This window comes from Chiloscyllium plagiosum, unplaced genomic scaffold (assembly GCF_037043375.1).
Source record: "Chiloscyllium plagiosum isolate Xiang-an unplaced genomic scaffold, Cpla_swu_hap1 HiC_scaffold_24, whole genome shotgun sequence".
Taxonomy (NCBI): Eukaryota; Metazoa; Chordata; class Chondrichthyes; order Orectolobiformes; family Hemiscylliidae; genus Chiloscyllium; species Chiloscyllium plagiosum.
This window is the reverse complement of record NW_028270162.1, coordinates 63,500,683-63,525,943: the sequence shown is the minus strand read 5'-3', so window position 1 is coordinate 63,525,943 and position 25,261 is coordinate 63,500,683. Positions and strand designations below refer to the sequence as shown.

Genomic DNA, 25,261 nt, shown 5'->3' with positions numbered 1-25,261 from the left:
CCCACTGTCCTATCGGAGATTGCTATCCCACTGTCCTACCGGAGAGTGATATCCCACTGTCCTGTCGGAGATTGATATCCCACTGTCCAGTCGGAGATTGATATCCCACTGTCCTGTCGGAGATTGCTATCCCACTTTCCTGTCGGATATTGATATCCCACTGTACTATCGGAGATTGCTATCCCACTGCCCTGTCGGAGATTGCTATCCCACTTTCCTGTCGGAGATTGATATCCCACTATCCAATCGGGGATTGCTATCCCACAGTCCTGTTGTAGATTGCTGTCCCACTGTCCAGCCGGAGATTGATATCCCACAGTCCTGTCGGAGATTGATATCCCACTGTCCTGTCGGAGATTGATATCTCACTATCCTGTCGGAGATTGATATCCCACTGTCCTATCGGAGATTGCTATCCCACTGCCCTGCCGGAGATTGATATCCCACTATCCAATCGGGGATTGCTATCCCACTGTCCTGTCAGAGATTGATATCCCACTGTCCTGCCGGAGATAGCAATCCCACTGTACTGCCAGAAATAGATATCCCACTGTCCGACTGGAGATTGCTATCCCACTGTCCTGTCGGAGATTGCTTATCCACTTTCCTGTCGGAGATTGCTATCCCACTGTCCTGCCGGAGAGTGATATCCCACTGTCCTGCCGGAGAGTGATATCCCACTGTCCTGCTCGAGACAGAAATCCCACTATCCTACTGGAGATTGCTATCCCAATGTCCTGCCGGAGATTGCTATCCCAATTTCCTGTCGGATTTTGACATCCCACTGTCCTGTCGGACATAGCAATCCCACTGTACTGCCAGAGATTGATATCCCACTGTCCTGCCGGAGATAGCAATCCCACTGTACTGCCAGAAATAGATATCCCACTGTCCTGTCGGAGATTGCTTTTCCACTTTCCTGTCGGAGATTGCTATCCCACTGTTCAGCCGGAGATTGATATCCCACTGTCCTGTTGGAGATTGATATCCCACTGTCCTGCCGGAGATTGATATCCCACTGTCCTGTCGGAGAGTGATATCCCACTGTCCTGCTCGAGACAGAAATCCCACTATCCTACTGTAGATTGCGATCCCAATGTCCTGCCGGTGATTGCTATCCCAATTTCCTGTCGGATATTGACATCCCACTGTCCTGCCGGAGATTGCTATCCCACTGTCCTGTCGGATATTGCTATCCCACTATCCTGTCGGATATTACTATCCCACTGTCCTGTCAGATATTGCTATCCCACTATCCTGTTGGATATTACTATCCCACTGTCCTGTCGGATATTGCTGTCCCACTGTCCTGTCGGAGATAGATATCCCACTGTCCTGTCGGAGATAGCAATCTTACTGTCCTGTCGGAGATTGCTATCCCACTGTCCTGTCGGAGAGTGATATCCCACTGTCCTGTCGGAGATTGCTATCCCACTGTCCTGTCGGAGAGTGATATCCCACTGTCCTGTCGGAGATTGGAATCCCACTGTCCTGTCGGAGATTGCTATCCCACTGTCCTGTCGGTGATTGCTATCCCACTGTCCTGTCGGAGAGTGATATCCCACTGTCCTGTCGGAGATTGCTATCCCACTGTCCTGTCGGATATAGCTATCCCACTGTCTTGTCGGAGATTGCTGTCCCACTGTCCTGTCGGAGATTGATATCCCACTGTCCTGTCGGAGATTGCTATCACACTGTCCTACGGGAGATTGCTATCCCACAGTCCTACGGGAGATTGCTATCCCACTGTCCTACGGGAGATTGATATCCCACTGTCCAGTCAGAGATTGATATCCCACTGTCCTGTCGGAGAGTGATATCCCACTGTCCTGTCGGATATTGATATCCCACTGTCCTGCCGGAGATTGCTGTCCCACTCTCCTGTCGGAGATTGATATCCCACTGTCCTGTCGGAGATTGCTATCCCACTGTCCTGTCGGAGATTGATATCCCACTGTCCTGCCGGAGATTGCTATCCCACTGTCCTGTCGGAGATTGATATCCCACTGTCCTGTCGGAGTTTGCTATCCCACTGTCCTGTCGGAGATTGCTATCCCACTGTCCTATCGGAGATTGCTATCCCACTGTCCTGTCGGAGATTGCTCTCCCACTCTCCTGTCGGAGATTGATATCTCACTATCCTGTCGGAGATGGCTATCCCACTGTCCTGTCGGAGATTGCTATCCCACTCTCCTGTCGGAGATTGATATCTCACTATCCTGTCGGAGATTGATTTCTCACTATCCTGTCGGAGATTGATATCCCACTGTCCTATCGGAGATTGCTATCCCACTGTCCTACGGGAGAGTGATATCCCACTGTCCTGTCGGAGGTTGATATCCCACTGTCCAGTCGGAGATTGATATCCCACTGTCCTGTCGGAGATTGCTATCCCACTTTCCTGTCGGATATTGATATCCCACTGTACTATCGGAGATTGCTATCCCACTGCCCTGTCGGAGATTGCTATCCCACTTTCCTGTCGGAGATTGATATCCCACTATCCAATCGGGGATTGCTATCCCACAGTCCTGTTGTAGATTGCTGTCCCACTGTCCTGCCGGAGATTGATATCCCACAGTCCTGTCGGAGATTGATATCCCACTGTCCTGTCGGAGATTGATATCTCACTATCCTGTCGGAGATTGATATCCCACTGTCCTATCGGAGATTGCTATCCCACTGCCCTGCCGGAGATTGATATCCCACTATCCAATCGGGGATTGCTATCCCACAGTCCTGTCAGAAATTGATATCCCACTGTCCTGCCGGAGATAGCAATCCCACTGTACTGCCAGAAATAGATATCCCACTGTCCGACTGGAGATTGCTATCCCACTGTCCTGTCGGAGATTGCTTATCCACTTTCCTGTCGGAGATTGCTATCCCACTGTCCTGTCGGAGATTGCTTATCCACTTTCCTGTCGGAGATTGATATCCCACTGTCCTGTCGGAGATTGCTATCCCACTGTCCTGCCGGAGAGTGATATCCCACTGTCCTGCCGGAGAGTGATATCCCACTGTCCTGCTCGAGACAGAAATCCCACTATCCTACTGGAGATTGCTATCCCAATGTCCTGCCGGAGATTGCTATCCCAATTTCCTGTCGGATTTTGACATCCCACTGTCCTGTCGGACATAGCAATCCCACTGTACTGCCAGAGATTGATATCCCACAGTCCTGTCGGAGATTGATATCCCACTGTCCTGTCGGAGATTGATATCTCACTATCCTGTCGGAGATTGATATCCCACTGTCCTATCGGAGATTGCTATCCCACTGCCCTGCCGGAGATTGATATCCCACTATCCAATCGGGGATTGCTATCCCACTGTCCTGTCAGAGATTGATATCCCACTGTCCTGCCGGAGATAGCAATCCCACTGTACTGCCAGAAATAGATATCCCACTGTCCGACTGGAGATTGCTATCCCACTGTCCTGTCGGAGATTGCTTATCCACTTTCCTGTCGGAGATTGCTATCCCACTGTCCTGCCGGAGAGTGATATCCCACTGTCCTGCCGGAGAGTGATATCCCACTGTCCTGCTCGAGACAGAAATCCCACTATCCTACTGGAGATTGCTATCCCAATGTCCTGCCGGAGATTGCTATCCCAATTTCCTGTCGGATTTTGACATCCCACTGTCCTGTCGGACATAGCAATCCCACTGTACTGCCAGAGATTGATATCCCACTGTCCTGCCGGAGATAGCAATCCCACTGTACTGCCAGAAATAGATATCCCACTGTCCTGTCGGAGATTGCTTTTCCACTTTCCTGTCGGAGATTGCTATCCCACTGTTCAGCCGGAGATTGATATCCCACTGTCCTGTTGGAGATTGATATCCCACTGTCCTGCCGGAGATTGATATCCCACTGTCCTGTCGGAGAGTGATATCCCACTGTCCTGCTCGAGACAGAAATCCCACTATCCTACTGTAGATTGCGATCCCAATGTCCTGCCGGTGATTGCTATCCCAATTTCCTGTCGGATATTGACATCCCACTGTCCTGCCGGAGATTGCTATCCCACTGTCCTGTCGGATATTGCTATCCCACTATCCTGTCGGATATTACTATCCCACTGTCCTGTCAGATATTGCTATCCCACTATCCTGTTGGATATTACTATCCCACTGTCCTGTCGGATATTGCTGTCCCACTGTCCTGTCGGAGATAGATATCCCACTGTCCTGTCGGAGATAGCAATCTTACTGTCCTGTCGGAGATTGCTATCCCACTGTCCTGTCGGAGAGTGATATCCCACTGTCCTGTCGGAGATTGGAATCCCACTGTCCTGTCGGAGATTGCTATCCCACTGTCCTGTCGGTGATTGCTATCCCACTGTCCTGTCGGAGTGTGATATCCCACTGTCCTGTCGGAGATTGCTATCCCACTGTCCTGTCGGATATAGCTATCCCACTGTCTTGTCGGAGATTGCTGTCCCACTGTCCTGTCGGAGATTGATATCCCACTGTCCTGTCGGAGATTGCTATCACACCGTCCTACGGGAGATTGCTATCCCACAGTCCTACGGGAGATTGCTATCCCACTGTCCTACGGGAGATTGATATCCCACTGTCCAGTCAGAGATTGATATCCCACTGTCCTGTCGGAGAGTGATATCCCACTGTCCTGTCGGATATTGATATCCCACTGTCCTGCCGGAGATTGCTGTCCCACTCTCCTGTCGGAGATTGATATCCCACTGTCCTGTCGGAGATTGCTATCCCACTGTCCTGTCGGAGATTGATATCCCACTGTCCTGCCGGAGATTGCTATCCCACTGTCCTGTCGGAGATTGATATCCCACTGTCCTGTCGGAGTTTGCTATCCCACTGTCCTGTCGGAGATTGCTATCCCACTGTCCTATCGGAGATTGCTATCCCACTGTCCTGTCGGAGATTGCTCTCCCACTGTCCTGTCGGAGATTGATATCTCACTATCCTGTCGGAGATTGCTATCCCACTGTCCTGTCGGAGATTGCTATCCCACTCTCCTGTCGGAGATTGATATCTCACTATCCTGTCGGAGATTGCTATCCCACTGTCCTGTCGGAGATTGCTATCCCACTCTCCTGTCGGAGATTGATATCTCACTATCCTGTCGGAGATTGATTTCTCACTATCCTGTCGGAGATTGATATCCCACTGTCCTATCGGAGATTGCTATCCCACTGTCCTACGGGAGAGTGATATCCCACTGTCCTGTCGGAGATTGATATCCCACTGTCCAGTCGGAGATTGATATCCCACTGTCCTGTCGGAGATTGCTATCCCACTTTCCTGTCGGATATTGATATCCCACTGTACTATCGGAGATTGCTATCCCACTACCCTGTCGGAGATTGCTATCCCACTTTCCTGTCGGAGATTGATATCCCACTATCCAATCGGGGATTGCTATCCCACTGTCCTGTTGTAGATTGCTGTCCCACTGTCCTGCCGGAGATTGATATCCCACAGTCCTGTCGGAGATTGATATCCCACTGTCCTGTCGGAGATTGATATCTCACTATCCTGTCGGAGATTGATATCCCACTGTCCTATCGGAGATTGCTATCCCACTGCCCTGCCGGAGATTGATATCCCACTATCCAATCGGGGATTGCTATCCCACAGTCCTGTCAGAAATTGATATCCCACTGTCCTGCCGGAGATAGCAATCCCACTGTACTGCCAGAAATAGATATCCCACTGTCCGACTGGAGATTGCTATCCCACTGTCCTGTCGGAGATTGCTTATCCACTTTCCTGTCGGAGATTGCTATCCCACTGTCCTGTCGGAGATTGCTTATCCACTTTCCTGTCGGAGATTGATATCCCACTGTCCTGTCGGAGATTGCTATCCCACTGTCCTGCCGGAGAGTGATATCCCACTGTCCTGCCGGAGAGTGATATCCCACTGTCCTGCTCGAGACAGAAATCCCACTATCCTACTGGAGATTGCTATCCCAACGTCCTGCCGGAGATTGCTATCCCAATTTCCTGTCGGATTTTGACATCCCACTGTCCTGTCGGACATAGCAATCCCACTGTACTGCCAGAGATTGATATCCCACTGTCCTGCCGGAGATAGCAATCCCACTGTACTGCCAGAAATAGATATCCCACTGTCCTGTCGGAGATTGCTTTTCCACTTTCCTGTCGGAGATTGCTATCCCACTGTCCAGCCGGAGATTGATATCCCACTGTCCTGTTGGAGATTGATATCCCACTGTCCTGCCGGAGATTGATATCCCACTGTCCTGTCGGAGAGTGATATCCCACTGTCCTGCTCGAGACAGAAATCCCACTATCCTACTGTAGATTGCGATCCCAATGTCCTGCCGGTGATTGCTATCCCAATTTCCTGTCGGATATTGACATCCCACTGTCCTGCCGGAGATTGCTATCCCACTGTCCTGTCGGATATTGCTATCCCACTATCCTGTCGGATATTACAATCCCACTGTCCTGTCAGATATTGCTATCCCACTATCCTGTTGGATATTACTATCCCACTGTCCTGTCGGATATTGCTGTCCCACTGTCCTGTCGTAGATAGATATCCCACTGTCCTGTCGGAGTTAGCAATCTTACTGTCCTGTCGGAGATTGCTATCCCACTGTCCTGTCGGAGATTGATATCCCACTGTCCTACGGGAGAATGCTATCCCACTGTCCTGTCGGAGATTGCTATCCCACTGTCCTGTCGGAGATTGCTATCCCACTTTCCTGTCGAATATAGATATCCCACAGTCCTGTCGGAGATTGCTATCCCACTCTCCTGTCGGAGATTTTTATCCCACTGTCCTGTCGGAGATTGCTATCCCACTGTCCTGTTGGAGATTGCTCTCCCACTTTCCTGTCGAATATTGATATCCCACTGTCCTGTCGGAGATTGCTATCGCACTGTCCTGTCGGAGATTGCTATCCCAATCTCCTGTCGGAGATTACTATCTCACTGTCCTGCCGGAGATTGCTATCCCACTCTCCTGTTGGAGATTACTATCTCACTGTCCTGTCGGAGATTCCTATCCCACTGTCCTGTCGGAGATTGATATCTCACTGTCCTGCCGGAGATTGCTATCCCACTGTCCTGTCGGAGATTGCTATCCCACTGTCCTGTCGGAGATTGATATCTCACTGTCCTGCCGGAGATTGCTATCCCACTGTCCTGTCGGAGATTGCTATCCCACTCTCCTGTCGGAGATTGATATCTCACTGTCCTGCCGGAGATTGCTATCCCACTGTCCTGTCGGAGATTGCTATCCCACTGTCCTGTCGGAGATTGATATCTCACTGTCCTGCCGGAGATTGCTATCCCACTGTCCTGTCGGAGATTGCTATCCCACTGTCCTGTCGGAGATTGATATCTCACTGTCCTGTCGGAGATTGCTATCCCACTGTCCTGTCGGAGATTGCTATCCCACTGTCCTGTCGGAGATTGCTATCCCACTCTCCTGTCGGAGATTGCTATCCCACTCTCCTGTCGGAGATTGATATCTAACTGTTCTGTCAGAGATTGCTATCCCACTGTCCTGTCGGAGATTGATATCTCACTATCCTGTCGGAGATTACTATCCCACTGTCCTGTCGGAGATTGATATCCCACTGTCCTGTCAGAGATTGCTATCCCACTGTCCTGTCGGAGATTGCTATCCCACTGTCTTGTCGGAGATTGCTATCTCACTGTCCTGTCAGAGATTGCTATCCCACTGTCCTGTCGGTGATTGCTATCCCACTGTCCTGTCGGAGAGTGATATCCCACTGTCCTGTCGGAGATTGCTATCCCACTGTCCTGTCGGAGATTGCTATCCCACTGTCCTGTCGGAGAGTGATATCCCACTGTCCTGTCGGAGATTGCTATCTCACTATCCTGTCGCGAGTGATATCCCACTGTCCTGTCGGAGATTGCTATCCCACTGTACTGTCGGAGATTGCTATCCCACTGTCCTGTCGGAGATTGATATCTCACTGTCCTGCCGGAGATTGCTATCCCACTGTCCTGTCGGAGATTGCTATCCCACTGTCCTGTCGGAGATTGCTATCCCACTCTCCTGTCGGAGATTGATATCTAACTGTTCTGTCGGAGATTGCTATCCCACTGTCCTGTCGGAGATTGATATCTCACTATCCTGTCGGAGATTACTATCCCACTGTCCTGTCGGAGATTGATATCCCACTCTCCTGTCGGAGATTGATATCTCACTATCCTGTCGGAGATTACTATCCCACTGTCCTGTCGGAGATTGATATCCCACTGTCCTGTCAGAGATTGCTATCCCACTGTCCTGTCGGAGATTGCTATCCCACTGTCCTGTCGGAGATTGCTATCTCACTGTCCTGTCAGAGATTGCTATCCCACTGTCCTGTCGGAGATTGCTATCCCACTGTCCTGTCGGAGAGTGATATCCCACTGTCCTGTCGGAGATTGCTATCCCACTGTCCTGTCGGAGATTGCTATCCCACTGTCCTGTCGGAGAGTGATATCCCACTGTCCTGTCGGAGATTGCTATCTCACTATCCTGTCGCGAGTGATATCCCACTGTCCTGTCGGAGATTGCTATCCCACTGTCCTGTCGGATATAGCTATCCCACTGTCCTGTCGGATATAGCTATCCCACTGTCCTGTCGGAGATTGCTGTCCCACTGTCCTGTCGGAGTTTACTATCCCACTGTCCTGTCGGAGATTGCTATCCCACTGTCCTGTCGGATATAGCTATCCCACTGTCCTGTCGGAGATTGCTGTCCCACTGTCCTGTCGGAGTTTACTATCCCACTGTCCTGTCGGAGATTGCTATCTCACTGTCCTGTCGGAGATTGCTATCCCACTGTCCTGTCGGAGATTGCTATCACACTGTCCTACGGGAGATTGCTATCCCACTGTCCTACGGGAGAGTGATATCCCACTTTCCTGTCGGAGATTGATATCCCACTGTCCAGTCAGAGATTGATATCCCACTGTCCTGTCGGAGAGTGATATCTCACTGTCCTGTCGGATATTGATATCCCACTGTCCTGTCGGAGATTGCTGTCCCACTCTCCTGTCGGAGATTGCTATCCCCCTGTCCTGTCGGAGATTGCTATCCCAATGTTCTGCCGGAAATTGCTATCCCACTGTCCTGTGGAAGATTGCTGTCCCACTCTCCTGTCGGAGATTGCTATCCTACTATCCTGTTGGAGATTGCTATCCCACTGTCCTGTGGAAGTTTGCTATCCCAATGTCCTGCCGGAGATTGCTGTCCCACTGTCCTGACGGAGATTGCTATCCCACTGTCCTGTCGGAGATTGATATCCCACTGTCCTGCCGGAGATTGATATCCCACTGTCCTGTCGGATAGTGATCTCCCATTGTCCTGTCGGATATTGCTATCCCACTGTCCTGTCGGAGATTGATATCCCACTGTCCTGTCGGATATAGCTATCCCACTGTCCTGTCGGAGATTCCTTTCTCACTGTCCTGTCGGATATAGCTGTCCCACTGTCCTGTCGGAGTTTACTATCCCACTGTCCTGTCGGAGATTGCTATCCCACTGTTCTGTTGGAGATTGCTCTCCCACTGTCCTGTTGGAGATTGCTATCCCACTGTCCTGTCAGAGATTGCTATCCCACTGTCCTGTCGGAGATTGCTATCCCACTGTCCTGTCGGAGATTGCTATCCCACTGTTCTGTTGGAGATTGCTCTCCCACTGTCCTGTCGGAGATTGATATCCCACTGTTCTGTTGGAGATTGCTCTCCCACTGTCCTGCTGAAGATGGACAGCTCTAGGCCATGGAGAGAGCTTTACTCTCTGCCCCTCCTCTGTGGTTACATCTGTGTTGGGATTCCCCTCGGAGGGAGCATGTAGAGCCCACTGGCACAATACAGGCCTTTTGTGATGGGTGGGCACAGCAAGTTTGGAGAAGGTTTACATATGTTCATTAATTTTTGATTTGTTGTTACCGTGCAGTACCAGGAGCTGTTTACATTGTTATTGCTTTATCGTATGAGATTAGACAGGAGGACGGGTGACAGTTCTCTGCCCCCACCTTAAGCTGGTTATGGTGGCTCCACACCTTGTACAACAGTTGGTCCCAGCCCTCCTATAACTGACCCAGTCTGATCGCCTTTGGGATTCAGCCAACTCTGTCTGTCATGGCTCCTCCCACCCTCACCATCATAAACACATTTGGTGCTGTTGTTATCCTCCGTACCTCCTCAAGCATTGTTCAACAAGTACCAATTCATTAGCCTCGGGAGACAGTACATACTAACCTGCAGGAGATTCCCTTGCCTATGTTTAACCTGAAGCCATGAGATTTCATGGGGTCTGGAGTCAATGTTGAGGACTCCCAGGGCAACTCCATCCCAACTGTATACCCCTGTGCTGTCACCTCTGCTGGGGCTGTCCTGCTGATGGGACAGGACATGTTTCGAGATGGTGATGGTGGTAATTGTAATGTATGATTCCACGTCAACTGCTCAATGACAATGATCTGTCTGGGTTTATATAAAGTCAGCTCTGTTTCAGTTTGATACAACTGAGCAGTGCACTCAGCTATTTCAGAGGAATGATAACGGTCAACTACATTGCTGTGGGTCTGGAGTCACATGGAGCCAGACAAGGTGAGGATGGCAGATTTCCTTCTGTGAAGGACATTAGTGAACCAGATGGGATTTCATAACAACTCAGTACTTTCATGATTACCAGGTTTGAAATTAGCTTTTTATTCCAGACTAATTAATTAATTGAATTTGAATTCCACCATGGTGCCATGTGGGATTTGAACCTCTGTCCCCAGTGTATTAGCCTAGCTCTCTCAATTTCTGGTCCAGTGATGGTCCTGTGTATAGGCCAGGTGAGGAAAGGATCAAGGTTGCCTTCCAAGGTCAAACAGTCTGCTACCTATCAAATGGCCACTTGGACAATGTCTCAGAACCAGCACCAATCCCAGTCTTGTGGTTAAAGGGCTATATTTGAAATATATTCTGATAATGATTACTGAAATAAAGTCATTTGTAGAGACCTTTGCAGAAAGTATTGATAAGTGGAAAGAGATTTGTGGAATTGGTGAATATTTTCGAAGTTCATCATTCTTCACTGTCTAACTTTTGAAGGAAGATGAGGCTGGTTTATGAACAGCCCAGGAATTGCAGCTCACTTTCAGGTAATAGACCATTGATTGAAGGAGAGCGACGGGTTGTCTCATGTACACAGACACTTGTATCGATCCAACTGTACAAATACTGGTGTTGTCAGAACTTAAATTCCTGTTCAGACAGCTGTACAAATTGGCAAGTCATTTACTAAATGCCAGGAACAAGTGAACTACCAGGAGCTCAGTTGCTATGTTACAGGAGCTCAGAGAAACCACACAGGGGTTTACTCTGCTCTGACACCTTCAGTTATTGAGCACCTCCTGATAAACTGCATCACAGAAGGTTCAGTTTACTCACCTATCCCCACTCGGACTCTTCAAGGAATTTATCACACAGAAAGAAAAGTATAGTTGAGCACAAAATAGCAACTCCCTTGCACTGGGTCCAGTCCTGCCAAGATCCGCACTTTATCTTATCCTGCCTGGTCTATTTTGCTTATTCCATTTTCCAGAGAACTTCTTGCACTCATTGTTCTACTCTCTGTTTATCTTGTGGAAGTTCAAGTAATCAGGGTATCTTGCTCAAACTCTCTCAGTACAGGCATTTCCCTCCGTATTTGACTTTTCTTTCGTCAGTATTTATTTTACATCTTTGGTTAACTCTCTTTGCATATCACACTGTCAGAATGATTAGAACATGGGAGCTCTTTGGAATGAGCAATGTACTGAAAACCATTTCCCTGCCTTCTCTGCACAGCCCTGCACATTCCTTCTACAATTCCCTCTTAAATGTCTCAATTGAACCTGTCTCCTCTACTCCTACAATGCATTCTAGATCATAAGCACCCATGATATCAAATCATTTTCCTGTTCTTTTTTCTCGTCACCTTCAATCAGTGTTCTCTGGTTCTCAATCCTTCCACCAACAGCAACAGTCTTTCCCTCCCTTATTCTGTACAGGTTGGACATTTCTAACCGTTGAAAATGTGTTGCTGGAAAAGTGCAGCAGGTCAGGCAGCATCCAGGGAACAGGAGAATCGACGTTTCGGGCATGAGCCCTTCTTCAGGAATGAGGAAAGTGTGTCCAGCAGGCTAAGATAAAAGGTAGGGAGGAGGGACTTGGGAGAGGGGCGTCGGAATTCGCATCTATCGCATTTCCGACACCCCTCCCCCAAGTCCCTCCTCCCTACCTTTTATCTTAGCCTGCTGGACACACTTTCCTCATTCCTGAAGAAGGGCTCATGCCCGAAATGTCGATTCTCCTGTTCCCTGGATGCTGCCTGACCTGCTGCACTTTTCCAGCAACACATTTTCAGTTCTGATCTCCAGGATCTGCAGACCTCACTTTCTCCTCAAACATTTCTAACTGTTCCAAGGAGAACTGGACCTTCCAACCTAGTTAGTTGGCTGAAATCCCTCATCGCCAGAACTATTCTCATGAATCTTTTTTTGCATTCTCTTCCAATGCCCTCACATCTTACCTAAAACTCAGCGCTCCGCAATAATCTCATGTCTTATGTTATTTCTGTAACCTCCTTGCTCTTGTTCTCTCTACCTTATGAATCAGGCTTAGGATACTTTACATTTTATGAACTGAACCCTCAACCTGTCCAGGCATCTCACACACACACAGTTTGCAAACCCTTCCCTCTCTAGTTACATTTTAACATTAGCATTTGGTTAAAAAAAAGGAAGCAGTTTGAGGTTCCAAACTTTTCGCAGGAGAGATGAATCACCTGACCTGGATAAAATGTGTCTTACACTGTTTGTGGGAAACAAGGGAGGAAGAGGCATCTCATTTGGGAGGGGCAATTTTGAGTTAATGACATGGTTCAAAAGCACATGCAGAGATAGAGTAACCTGGGCATTCATACGCTTCAATCCCTGAGGGTGACAGGACATGTTGAAGGTGAGTTTCGTGAATACTGGCACTAAGCACAAAAGCAGTGAAAGTATATTGATCCTGTCGTAAGCTCTGGGGAGGTCAGAGGGAGAGAGCTCTGCTTTCGGGTGTGGGTCACCACACTTCAGGAAGGATGTGAGGGTCCTTGACTGGGTGCAGAAGAGATTGAACAGAATGGTTCCAGGAATGAGGGATTTTAGTTGCAAGATGAGGTTGGAGAAGCTGGGGTTATTCTCTTTGGAGCAACTAAAGTGTGAGGGGAGATTTGATAGAAATACAGGACGATGTCAGATTTGAATAAATTATACAAAGGAAACTTCACAGTCGCCTCACAGTATAGAGGCGAGAGGAAGGGGTATTAAGGCTTGGCCAGAGATATAAGGGAAACGAGAGGATGCTTTCTTCATGCAGTGTGGATAATGACTTGGAGCTCAATGCCAGTGAGGGTGGCAGAACGAGCCAAGCAATTTCAAAAGGAAATTTGATGAGTTATGTGAGGAAATTAGCCTGGGGGCTATAGAGATAATGATGGAATGGAATCGATTGGACTGCTTCAGAGAGAGTCATCATGGACCTGGAGGGCTGATTGGCCTCTTTTTGTGCTATATTATAAATCCCAGCTTCTCCAACCTCATCTTGCAACTAAAATCCCTCATTCCTGGAACCATTCTGTTCAATCTCTTCTGCACCCAGTCAAGGACCCTCACATCCTTCCTGAAGTGTGGTGACCCACACCCGAAAGCAGAGCTCTCTCCCTGTGACCTCCCCAGAGCTTACTACAGGATCAGTATACAGTCGCGCCTCAACATAGGAACGACCCCGTTCACAAACAAATTGGTTTACGAACAGGATTGTTCGTAAAATGTTGCTTCAACGTACGTACGAAATTCAAGGTATGAACGCAAAAAGCCCATGTACGACCACGTAGTTTCATTGCTCTGCTTTGCTACGTGCTTGTTGAACACTAAAGCTCTCGGGTCCCGCGTGATCTCATTCAGTCCGTCTTTGGCGTGCGCGCTGTGATCAGCGTTCGTTGCTATGTCCAAGCATCCTTACGCTTTTTTGTTGTTTTTTGCATTAAATTAGCCCTCATTATGGCTCCCAAGAAAGTGAAAAGCGGGAATGATAGTGGTGGGAAGAAGCCTAAACATATTACTGTGGAAACGAAGAAGGAAATATTGGCTAAACACGAGAATGGTGCTCGCATATCTGATCTCACTCAGCAGTACGACATGGCGAAATGGATCAATTGGAATTACATTAATTCAAAATGGGAAAATTGATTCAGTTTGCGAACTTTTGGTTCGCGAACCGGGTCCCGGAACGGATGAAGCTCATAAGTCGAGGCGCTACTGTACTTTCACTGCTTTTGTGCTTAGTGCCAGTATTCATGAAACTCTTCTAACATAGGGGCTGAATCATGTCCTCAGGCCCATTCTGCTATTCATTAAAATCAACACAGAAACCTGAAAATGATCTATTCAACCCAGCTCTCTGTCTCCTGTTAGCCAGTCCTCTATCCAAGCTAATATATCACACCAAATGGAACCTTATTGAATGCCTTTTTGAAATGTCAGCATACCACATCTAACCAGTCCAATTATAAACCAAGCAAGAACAATTATAAATTTGTCGAACATGATTTTCCCTTTCATAAAACCATCTTGATTGCATTATGATTTTCTAAATGTCCTGCTACAATCAACTTTATAATAGATTTGAGCATATTCCCAATAACAGATGCTAGGCTAACTGGTCTAAAGTTTCCTACTTTCTGTTTCTCTCTTTTCCTGAATATGTTTCCAGTTTTCCAATCTACTTGGACTTTTCCAGAATTTTGGAAGATGACAACTAAAGCATCCATTACCTCTGCAGCCACTTGCACTAAGACCCTAGGATGCAGGCCACCTGGTGCCAGGGACCTGACAGCTTTCACTTCCATTGGTTTTCCTGACTCCTTTACTCCAGTAATCAGGATTATATGAAGTTCCTTGCTTGCTTTTGTCCCTGGGATGTTTTCTGTGTGAAGATAGGTTCTGTTCAGTATTCAGGATCACACGGTTAGCGACCAGAGCTTTACCAGAGTTCAGTCAGAACACTGCAGAAACTCCAATTATAATCTCCCCAATAGCCTAGGTTCAGAAACCACAGCGTTAGATTGGAAAATTGCGCATATCACTCTTCTAAGAAGGCGAGAGATGGAAACTCGAGAATGATCGAGCTGTCAGCTTTAATTGGAAAATTACTGGAGTCTGAACACTTTTGCATTTTTTGCTGGTCAGCAAGCTAGCATAGATTTGTTCAGGGTAAGTCATACCTGACAAATGGTTATGTTTTTTGAAGAGATAACTGAAGTGCTGCATGGGAAAAGGGGTGCTTGAACTTACATAAACTTTCAGAAGAATTTCGATATATTTCTCATAAAGATACTGTTTAGCTAACAATGAAGATAAAGGAATTGAAGGGGATTTGGCTGAACAGCACGAGACAGAGAAAAGGAATGGCCAGGCACTCTAGTTAACATCTTGTGACTAATGGTGCCCTACAAGGATCTGTGTTGGGATCTTAACTATTGACCATTTTATGAACAATTTAGATGATGGGACATAAAAACTAAAATCCAAATTCACCGTAGACAGTTTTGTAAGCAGCGTCAGTGGGAGTACAGTGATTGTAATGAGGTAAACCAGCTGGGCCTCATAGAATATGAGTTCCCTGATTGGGGCTGTTAATTTGGTCCTATCAGGGAGTCCTGGCTGACAGACATAAAGGATGACTGACAGAGATATTGATTTTCTGGTCCCTGACTCTGTATTACGTAGCACTATGGTCAAGGACTGTTTAAGTATAAATGAAGGGTGACTTGCTGGTGGCTGCTGGTCTCTGTGGAGTTATTTCATAAAGCATAACATTACAAAGAAATACTGACAGATTACGATAATAGGTGAATGAGCAAACAGGTTTCAATATAAGCAAATGCAAGGTCACCATTTTAGAATTAAAAAGGACAAAACAGAATATTTTGAAATGATGGAAGGTTATTAACAGCACAGGTCCAAAGGCACTTATTAAAATATCATGAATGAATGCAGAAAATGATCAGAATGACAAATGGAATGCTGGCTTATATTGAGTAGACGAGAATACAAGGGGGTAGAAGTGATGCCTTGAGTGTAAACAGCCCTGGTTAGACCATACCCGGTGTCACTGTGAGCTGTACTAGGTACTAAATTTAGGTCTCATTTTGACAGATTTCTGTTCCCTAAATGTATTAATGGACACAGAGTAAAAACAGGCATGTGGACTTTGGTTATATATCAGTTGCGATCTCATTCAGTGGAGGAACTGGCTCAAGGGGCTACACGTGGAATGGACTACATGTTGCTACTTTAGTCTCTCTATCTACCAACCAAGCGTATTGCAGAATCCGAGACAGTATTGTATGCTTTTGGACATGGATTAGACGGTCAGTTCCTGTGAGGCTCCCCAGTGCAGCTGGAGTTGCTGGATATTTGTTAGTGGGTAACAGGTAGTGTGATTGACTCAGTGCCAACACAAGGTAGACTCAGTGGGCATTACTGCCAATTATTCATCATCCGATCTCTATTCCCCACAACACCGTGTCCAATCCCTCCTCAAGGTGGCCATTCTGTGCATGACTGACAATGCTAGCACACTGTTTCAATCATCTGGATCCTCCTCACCCTCATACACTCGCTTCCTCCATCACTCCACTGGACCCTCCACACCCTCATACACTCGCTTCCTCCATCACTCCACTGGACCCTCCACACCCTCATACACTCGCTTCCTCCATCACTCCACTGGACCCTCCACACCCTCCCTCACTCACTTCCTCCATCACAAACTGGACCCTCCACACCCTCCCTCACTCACTTCCTCCCACACACACTGGACCCTCCACACCCTCCCTCACTCACTTCCTCCATCACAAACTGGACCCTCCACACCCTCCCTCACTCACTTCCTCCCACACACACTGGACCCTCCACACCCTCCCTCACTCACTTCCTCCCACACACACTGGACCCTCCACACCCTCCCTCACTCACTTCCTCCCACACACACTGGACCCTCCACATCCTCCCTCACTCACTTCCTCCCACACACACTGGACCCTCCACACCCTCCCTCATTCACTTCCTCCCACACACACTGGACCCTCCACATCCTCCCTCACTCACTTCCTCCCACACACACTGGACCCTCCACATCCTCCCTCACTCACTTCCTCCCACACACACTGGACCCTCCACACCCTCCCTCATTCACTTCCTCCCACACACACTGGACCCTCCACACCCTCCCTCATTCACTTCCTCCCACACACACACTGGACCCTCCCTCACTCACTTCCTCCCACACACACTGGATCCTCCACACCCTCCCTCACTCACTTCCTCCCACACACACTGGACCCTCCACACCCTCCCTCACTCACTTCCTCCCACACACACTGGACCCTCCACACCCTCCCTCATTCACTTCCTCCCACACACACTGGACCCTCCACACCCTCCCTCATTCACTTCCTCCCACACACACTGGACCCTCCACACCCTCCCTCATTCACTTCCTCCCACACACACTGGACCCTCCACACCCTCCCTCATTCACTTCCTCCCACACACACTGGACCCTCCACACCCTCCCTCATTCACTTCCTCCCACACACACACTGGACCCTCCACACCCTCCCTCACTCACTTCCTCCCACACACACTGGACCCTCCACACCCTCCCTCACTCACTTCCTCCCACACACACTGGACCCTCCACACCCTCCCTCACTCACTTCCTCCCACACACACTGGACCCTCCACACCCTCCCTCACTCACTTCCTCCCACACACACTGGACCCTCCACACCCTCCCTCATTCATTTCCTCCCACACACACTGGACCCTCCACACCCTCCCTCACTCACTTCCTCCCACACACACTGGACCCTCCACACCCTCCCTCACTCACTTCCTCCCACACACACTGGACCCTCCACACCCTCCCTCACTCACTTCCTCCCACACACACTGGACCCTCCACATCTTCCCTCATTCACTTCCTCCATCACAAACTGGACCCTCCACACTCTCCCTCATTCACTTCCTCCCACACACACTGGACCCTCCACACTCTCCCTCATTCACTTCCTCCATCACAAACTGGACCCTCCACACCCTCCCTCACTCACTTCCTCCCACACACACTGGACCCTCCACACCCTCCCTCATTCACTTCCTCCCACATACACTGGACCCTCCACACCCTCCCTCACTCACTTCCTCCATCACAAACTGGACCCTCCACACCCTCCCTCACTCACTTCCTCCCACACACACTGGACCCTCCACACTCTCCCTCATTCACTTCCTCCATCACAAACTGGACCCTCCACACCCTCCCTCACTCACTTCCTCCCACACACACTGGACCCTCCACACCCTCCCTCATTCACTTCCTCCATCACAAACAGGACCCGTCTCATCCTCACTCTTCCCTCACAAACTGGATCCTTTCTCCCTTACAAATTGGACCATCTCTTCCCTCGTTCACAAATGAGATCCTCCTCACCCTCATTCCTCCCTCCCTCATAAACTAGACCCTCCTCACTCTCTGCTCTTTCACAATCTGGACTCTCACCTTATATCGTCACAACCCAGACCCCTCTCACCCTCACTCTTCCCTCACAAACTAGACCCTCCTTGATCCCTCCCTCACAAACTGAATCTTTTCACTCTCCCTCCCTCACAAACACAACTTCACTCATCTTTTATGCATTTTAGAAAATTATTAATTTAGCTTTTTTAAAAGAGAGGAAAATAAACCTAGAAGTAATCTGAATAAAATCTTTGTAGGCTTCCTGAGATTATGGACTTTGGTTTTGTTATTACAGCTGAAGGATTTTGTGTGTCAGTGTGAGCCTCAAACAACCTGGATTTTGGGCCAGTGCTCAGTTCTTCCTCAATACCACAGGAACAGTGTGTCAGGAGGAAGTACCCACGGCTCCAAACTCATCTTACACAGGAGCCCTCACAGATTGAGACTGGGATGACTGAATTCAGAATTGAGCAAAGATAATGCCCAAGTCATTGTGTCAACCAATTTCCCCTTTCTCCAGAGATACCAATTTTCAGGTCCCCGTCGAGTTGGTAGTGATGGTTATCAATCAAACATTACCCCATACAGAGAGATGTTGGCGATCCTTCTTACCTCAGTGGGATTTTGATGCAAATGTACCGGTCAATGGCGATGGCCAGCAGGCTGAAGATAGAGCTCTGAGTTAATACTAACACAAAACAGGCGATGAAGAGGCAGCCGTAGAAAAGGGAGCAGAAACCAGTGCTGATGGTGATGGCAAAGGGAATGGCCAGTACCCCGACAGCAATATCTGCCACAGCCAAGGACACCACAAAGAAGTTTGTGACGTTTTGCAAGTTGCTGTTTAGGTAGACAGCCCAACACACCAGGACATTCCCCAGTACAGCTAAGACTGCGATGACAAGCTCAAACACTATGTAGGTCACAATCTCCAAACTTTGCCTCCCAGTTGTTAGCATGATGGAGTGGGCAAGGCGTGCTGTGGTGAAACACCAGGCATATCGGCAACTCAGAACCAGGTCACCTCCTGCCAACCAGAAACAGCTTCGGTCCAGTCCAAGTTAAGAGATGAAAGCTAGGGGGATGGGTGAGTTCCACCGATATTAACTTCCGTTCCCCCACTCCCACGCACATTTGCAACTTCCTTTTCTGAGGTCTTTGCAACTTTTTCATTCCTCCAGATCAAACTGATGAAACGTCTCACTGAAACTCAGTGGTGGCTGTTATCTCAACAGTGGCATTCCTCCATCACTCCCAGGTTCGGCTTTCTGTGAGAGGCTGGCACCTTCAGTTCATTATCTGCTGTCTCTTCAGATTATCTGTCATTGGCAGCCAGGTCCAACATCCTGACCACTGCCTCACCGTGATCAGCCTTTCAGCACTGTGTGTCTTGGCACTGCAATAGTTAAAAACATAATATTACTGCATGGAGGATCCACGCAGAAAGTCAATGTGACCAGCTTGTTGCTGCTACTGATCTGAAAACAGCTGGAAAGACACTGAGGTGTCCTCATCCCCAGACAGTCATTTGTAACATTTTCATACAGACAGTGGAGTATATCGAGAATTTGGCCTATCGAGTCCACACCAACCGTGTAAACAGCATCCCACTCAGACTCATCCCACCCAACTTTATTGCTGTAGTTCCATATTTTCCACAACTAACCCACGTAGCCTGTACATCCCGAGATACTGCAAGGCACCGAACCTGCACACCGTTACAGTGGGGGGAGGAAACCGGAGCACCCAGAGGTTGCCCTCTCAGACACGGGGAGAATGTGCAAACTCAACACAGACAGTTGCCCGAGGCTGGAATCAAACCCAGGTCCCTGGTACTGGGAGACAGCAGTGCTAACCACTGAGCTACCAGGCCAACACAAAGGAAGTGGTAGAGATGGGTACAATTACAGCATTTAAAAGACATTTAGATAGGTACGTGGATATAAAAGGTTTAGAGGGATATGGACTAAACACAGGCAAACAGAATTGGTTCAGGTCAGGAAATCAGGTCAGCATGGACAAGTTGGGCTGAAGGGCTTGTACATTGTATGACTCTAAGCACTGGATGGGCTGAATGGCCTCTTTCTGTGCCAGTAGAATTTTAATCAGAGTCAAACAGATATTAATGAATTAATGATTAATAAGGAATAGATGAGACCCTCCTCCCTGTGTAAAACTAAAATGCCACAGATGTTGAAATAAGAACACAAGAGTCTGGTACGCAGATGGTCTGATGTTGTCTGTGAAAAGTTAATGTTTCACCTTCTGGCCAGTTACTAGAATTTCATCACGAACAGTCATAACCTCTCCCTCCTTCCTATTATCCATAGACACTGTCTGACCTGCTGACGACCTCTAGGGTTTACATCTTGTGGCTTGTTGCTGCTGAGACCTCCCCCAGCCTTGCTGTGACCCCTGGACTCTGAAGCGATCCCAACTGTCCCTTGTGTCTTCTCCCTATCCCTTCATGAATTTTAGATCCCCATCTGCCCGTCTAAGACGAGACCCTCTATTATCCCACACCCATTGATAGCCCCAGACCCTCAATACCCCAGACCCTCAATACCCCAGACCCTCAATACCCCAGACCCTCAATACCACATAACCCCGAACCCCAGACTCTCTAATACCCCAGATGCTCAATACCCCAGACCCTCAATACCCCAGACCCTCAATACACCAGACCCTCAATACCCCAGACCCTCAATACCACATACCCCCGAACCCCAGACTCTCTAATACCCCAGATGCTCAATACCCCAGACCCTCAATACCACATACCCCCGAACCCCAGACTCTCTAATACCCCAGACCCTGAATACCACAGACGCTCTAATACCCCAGACCTTCAATAACCCAGACCCTCTAATACCCCAGCCCCTCAATACCACAGACGCTCTAATACCCCAGACCTTCAATACCCCAGACCCTCAATACCCCATACCCTCTAATACCCCAGACCGTCTAATACCCCAGACCCTCAATATCCCAGACTCTCTAATACTCCAGACCCTCAATACCCCAGACTCTCTAATACCCCAGACCCTCAATACCACCGACCCTCTAATACCCCAGACCCTCTAATACCCCAGACCCTCTAATACCCCAGACCCTCTAATACCCCAGACCCTCAATACCACCGATCCTCTAATACCCCAGACCCTCTAATACCCCAGACCCTCAATACCACCGACCCTCTAATACCCCAGACCCTCTAATACCCCAGACCCTCAATACCACAGACCCTATAATACCCCAGACCCTCTAATACCCCAGACCCTCAATACCACCGACCCTCTAATACCCCAGACCCTCTAATACCCCAGACCCTCAATACCACAGACCCTCTAATACCCCAGACCCTCTAATACCCCAGATCCTCAAAACCCCAGACCCTCTAATACCCCATATGAGCAATAGCCCAGACCCTCTAATACCCCAGATGCTCAATACCCCAGACTCTCTAATTCCCCAGACTCTCAATACCCCAGACCCTCAATAGCACTGACCCTCTAAAACCACAGACCCTCTAATACCCCAGACCCTCTAATACCCCAGATGCTCAATACCCCAGACTCTCTAATACCACAGACCCTCTAATATCCCAGACCCTCTAATACCCCAGACCCTCAATACCACAGACCCTCTAATACCCAGGACCCTCTAATACCCCAGATCCTCAAAACCCCAGACCCTCTAATACCCCAGATGCTCAATACCCCAGACTCTCTAATACCCCAGACTCTCAATACCCCAGACCCTCAATAGCACTGACCATCTAAAACCCCAGACCCTCTAATACCCCGACCCTCAATACCCCAGTCCCTCAACACCACCGACCCTCAGTACCACAGACCCTCTAATATCCCAGACCCTCTAATACTCCAGACCCTCAATACCACAGACCCTCTAATACCCCAGACTCTCTAATACCCCAGATCCTCAAAACCCCAGACCCTCTAATACCCCATATGCGCAATAGCCCAGACCCTCTAATACCCCAGATGCTCAATACCCCAGACTCTCTAATACCCCAGACTCTCAATACCCCAGACCCTCAATACCCCAGACCCTCAATACCCCAGACCCTCAATACCACCGACCCTCTAATACCACAGCCCCTCTAATACCCCAGACCCTCAATACCACAGACCCTCTAATACCCAGGACCCTCTAATACCCCAGATCCTCAAAACCCCAGACCCTCTAATACCCCAGATGCTCAATACCCCAGACTCTCTAATACCCCAGACTCTCAATACCCCAGACCCTCAATAGCACTGACCGTCTAAAACCCCAGACCCTCTAATACCCCGACCCTCAATACCCCAGTCCCTCAACACCACCGACCCTCAGTACCACAGACCCTCTAATATCCCAGACCTTCTAATACTCCAGACCCTCTAATACCCCAGACTCTCTAATACCCCAGATCCTCAAAACCCCAGACCCTCTAATATCCCAGACCCTCTAATATCCCAGACCCTCTAATACTCCAGACCCTCAATACCACAGACCCTCTAATACCCCAGCCTCTCTAATACCCCAGATCCTCAAAACCCCAGACCCTCTAATACCCCATATGCGCAATAGCCCAGACCCTCTAATACCCCAGATGCTCAATACCCCAGACTCTCTAATACCCCACACTCTCAATACCCCAGACCCTCAATACCCCAGACCCTCAATACCCCAGACCCTCAATACCACCGACCCTCTAATACCACAGCCCCTCTAATACCCCAGACCCTCTAATACACCAGACCCTCAATACCACAGACCCTCTAATACCCCAGACCCTCTAATACCCCAGATCCTCAAAACCCCAGACCCTCTAATACCCCAGATGCTCAATACCCCAGACTCTCTAATACCCCAGACTCTCAATACCCCAGACCCTCAATAGCACTGACCGTCTAAAACCCCAGACCCTCTAATACCCCGACCCTCAATACCCCAGTCCCTCAATACCACCGACCCTCAATACCCCATACCCTCTAATACCCCAGACCCTCAATACCCCAGACCCTCTAATACCCCAGTCCCTCAATACCCCAGACCCTCTAATACCCCGACCCTCAATACCCCAGACCCTCAATACCACCGACCCTCTAATACCCCAGACCCTCTAATACCCCGACCCTCAATACCCCAGACCCTCTAATACCCCAGACCCTCTAATACCCCAGACCCTCTAATACCCCAGCCCCTTTAATCACTCCAGCTGCTATAGCGATCCTTCAGTCCTGCCCCATTTTAACTAGAGTCATACCCCACATGGATAATGCAGTTTTACCTCCTGCCGGAGTCCCGCTCCAAGTCGCCTGATAATGTCAGTAAATCCCGAACGCGAGGAGAGCGGAGCTCGGGAAAAATCCCCAAGGAGCGGAGCCGGGAGAGAGCGGGGCAGCGTCCAGCAACTCCAGTGTCCGGAGCCCAGTGTCCGGAGCCCGGAGCCCAGTGTCCGGAGCCCAGTGCCCAGTGTCCGGAGCCCAGAGCCCAGTGTCCGGAGCCCAGTGTCCGGAGCCCAGAGCCCAGTGTCCGGAGCCCAGTGTCCGGAGCCCAGTGCCCAGTGTCCGGAGCCCAGTGTCCGGAGCCCAGAGCCCAGTGTCCGGAGCCCAGAGCCCAGTGTCCGGAGCCCAGTGACCGGAGCCCAGAGCCCAGTGTCCGGAGCCCAGAGCCCAGTGTCCGGAGCCCAGTGTCCGGAGCCCAGTGCCCAGTGTCCGGAGTTTCTGATTCTCCCCTTTATCTCTTTACTTTCCAGCTCTCCGCCCCCCCCCCCCCCCCCGTTTCTCTCTCACTGTCTGTTAGATTTTCTCTTTCTCCCGTACCTCTGGTTCTCTCTCTGTTTCTCCCGATGTTTCTCTCTCCCACTACGTTTATCTCTCTCTCTCTCTCTCTCTCGCTCTGTCTGGTTTTGTTGGAGAGTCTAGTTCCTTCACTTCACACCAGCAGCAGGGACAGGGACAGGGACAGGGCTGTGGGTCTGCCTGTAGCCCATCACACACTGTCATCACGCCGTGTTACTGCTCCAACCCCGCCCCGCCCCACTACTCCCTCCCTCTGTCTGCCTCTGTCTGCCCCCCACTCCCCTCCCTCCCTCTGTCTGCCCCCCACTCCCCTCCCTCCCTCTGTCTGCCCCCCACTCCCCTCCCTCCCTCTGTCTGCCCCCCCACTCCCCTCCCTCCCTCTGTCTGCCCCCGACTCCCCTCCCTCCCTCTGTCTGCCCCCCCACTCCCCTCCCTCCCTCTGTCTGCCCCCTACTCCCCTCCCTCCCTCTGTCTGCCCCCCCACTCCCCTCCCTCCCTCTGTCTGCCCCCACTCCCCTCCCTCCCTCTGTCTGCCCCGCCCCACTACTCCCTCCTCTGTCTGCCTCTGTCTGCCCCCCACTCCCCTCCCTCTGTCTTCCTCTGTCTGCCCCCCACTCCCCTCCCTCCCTCTGTCTGCCCCCCACTCCCCTCCCTCCCTCTGTCTGCCCCCCCACTCCCCTCCCTCCCTCTGTCTGCCCCCGACTCCCCTCCCTCCCTCTGTCTGCCCCCCCACTCCCCTCCCTCCCTCTGTCTGCCCCCTACTCCCCTCCCTCCCTCTGTCTGCCCCCCCACTCCCCTCCCTCCCTCTGTCTGCCCCCACTCCCCTCCCTCCCTCTGTCTGCCCCGCCCCACTACTCCCTCCTCT

The 25,261-nt window shown here is 49.8% G+C and overlaps 1 protein-coding gene across 3 annotated transcripts in view; it reads right to left on the bottom strand.

Moving 5' to 3' along the window:
• The window catches only part of adora2aa (adenosine A2a receptor a), a 137,864-nt gene extending 113,272 nt beyond the window's left edge, over positions 1-24,592 (bottom strand). The window contains exons 1-2 of one of the 3 annotated variants that reach the window (XM_088000265.1): positions 24,418-24,592; positions 19,199-19,982 (exon numbers count right to left, since the gene is read on the bottom strand). In XM_088000265.1, the coding sequence (XP_087856391.1) occupies positions 19,199-19,545 (347 nt within the window). In that variant the 5' untranslated portion in view covers positions 19,546-19,982; positions 24,418-24,592. Of the gene's footprint in view, positions 1-19,198; positions 19,983-23,882; positions 24,320-24,417 lie in introns of those variants that run through there. The other 2 variants (XM_088000266.1, XM_088000264.1) reach the window with 2 other exon arrangements.
• Between the last annotated feature and the right edge of the window lie 669 nt (positions 24,593-25,261).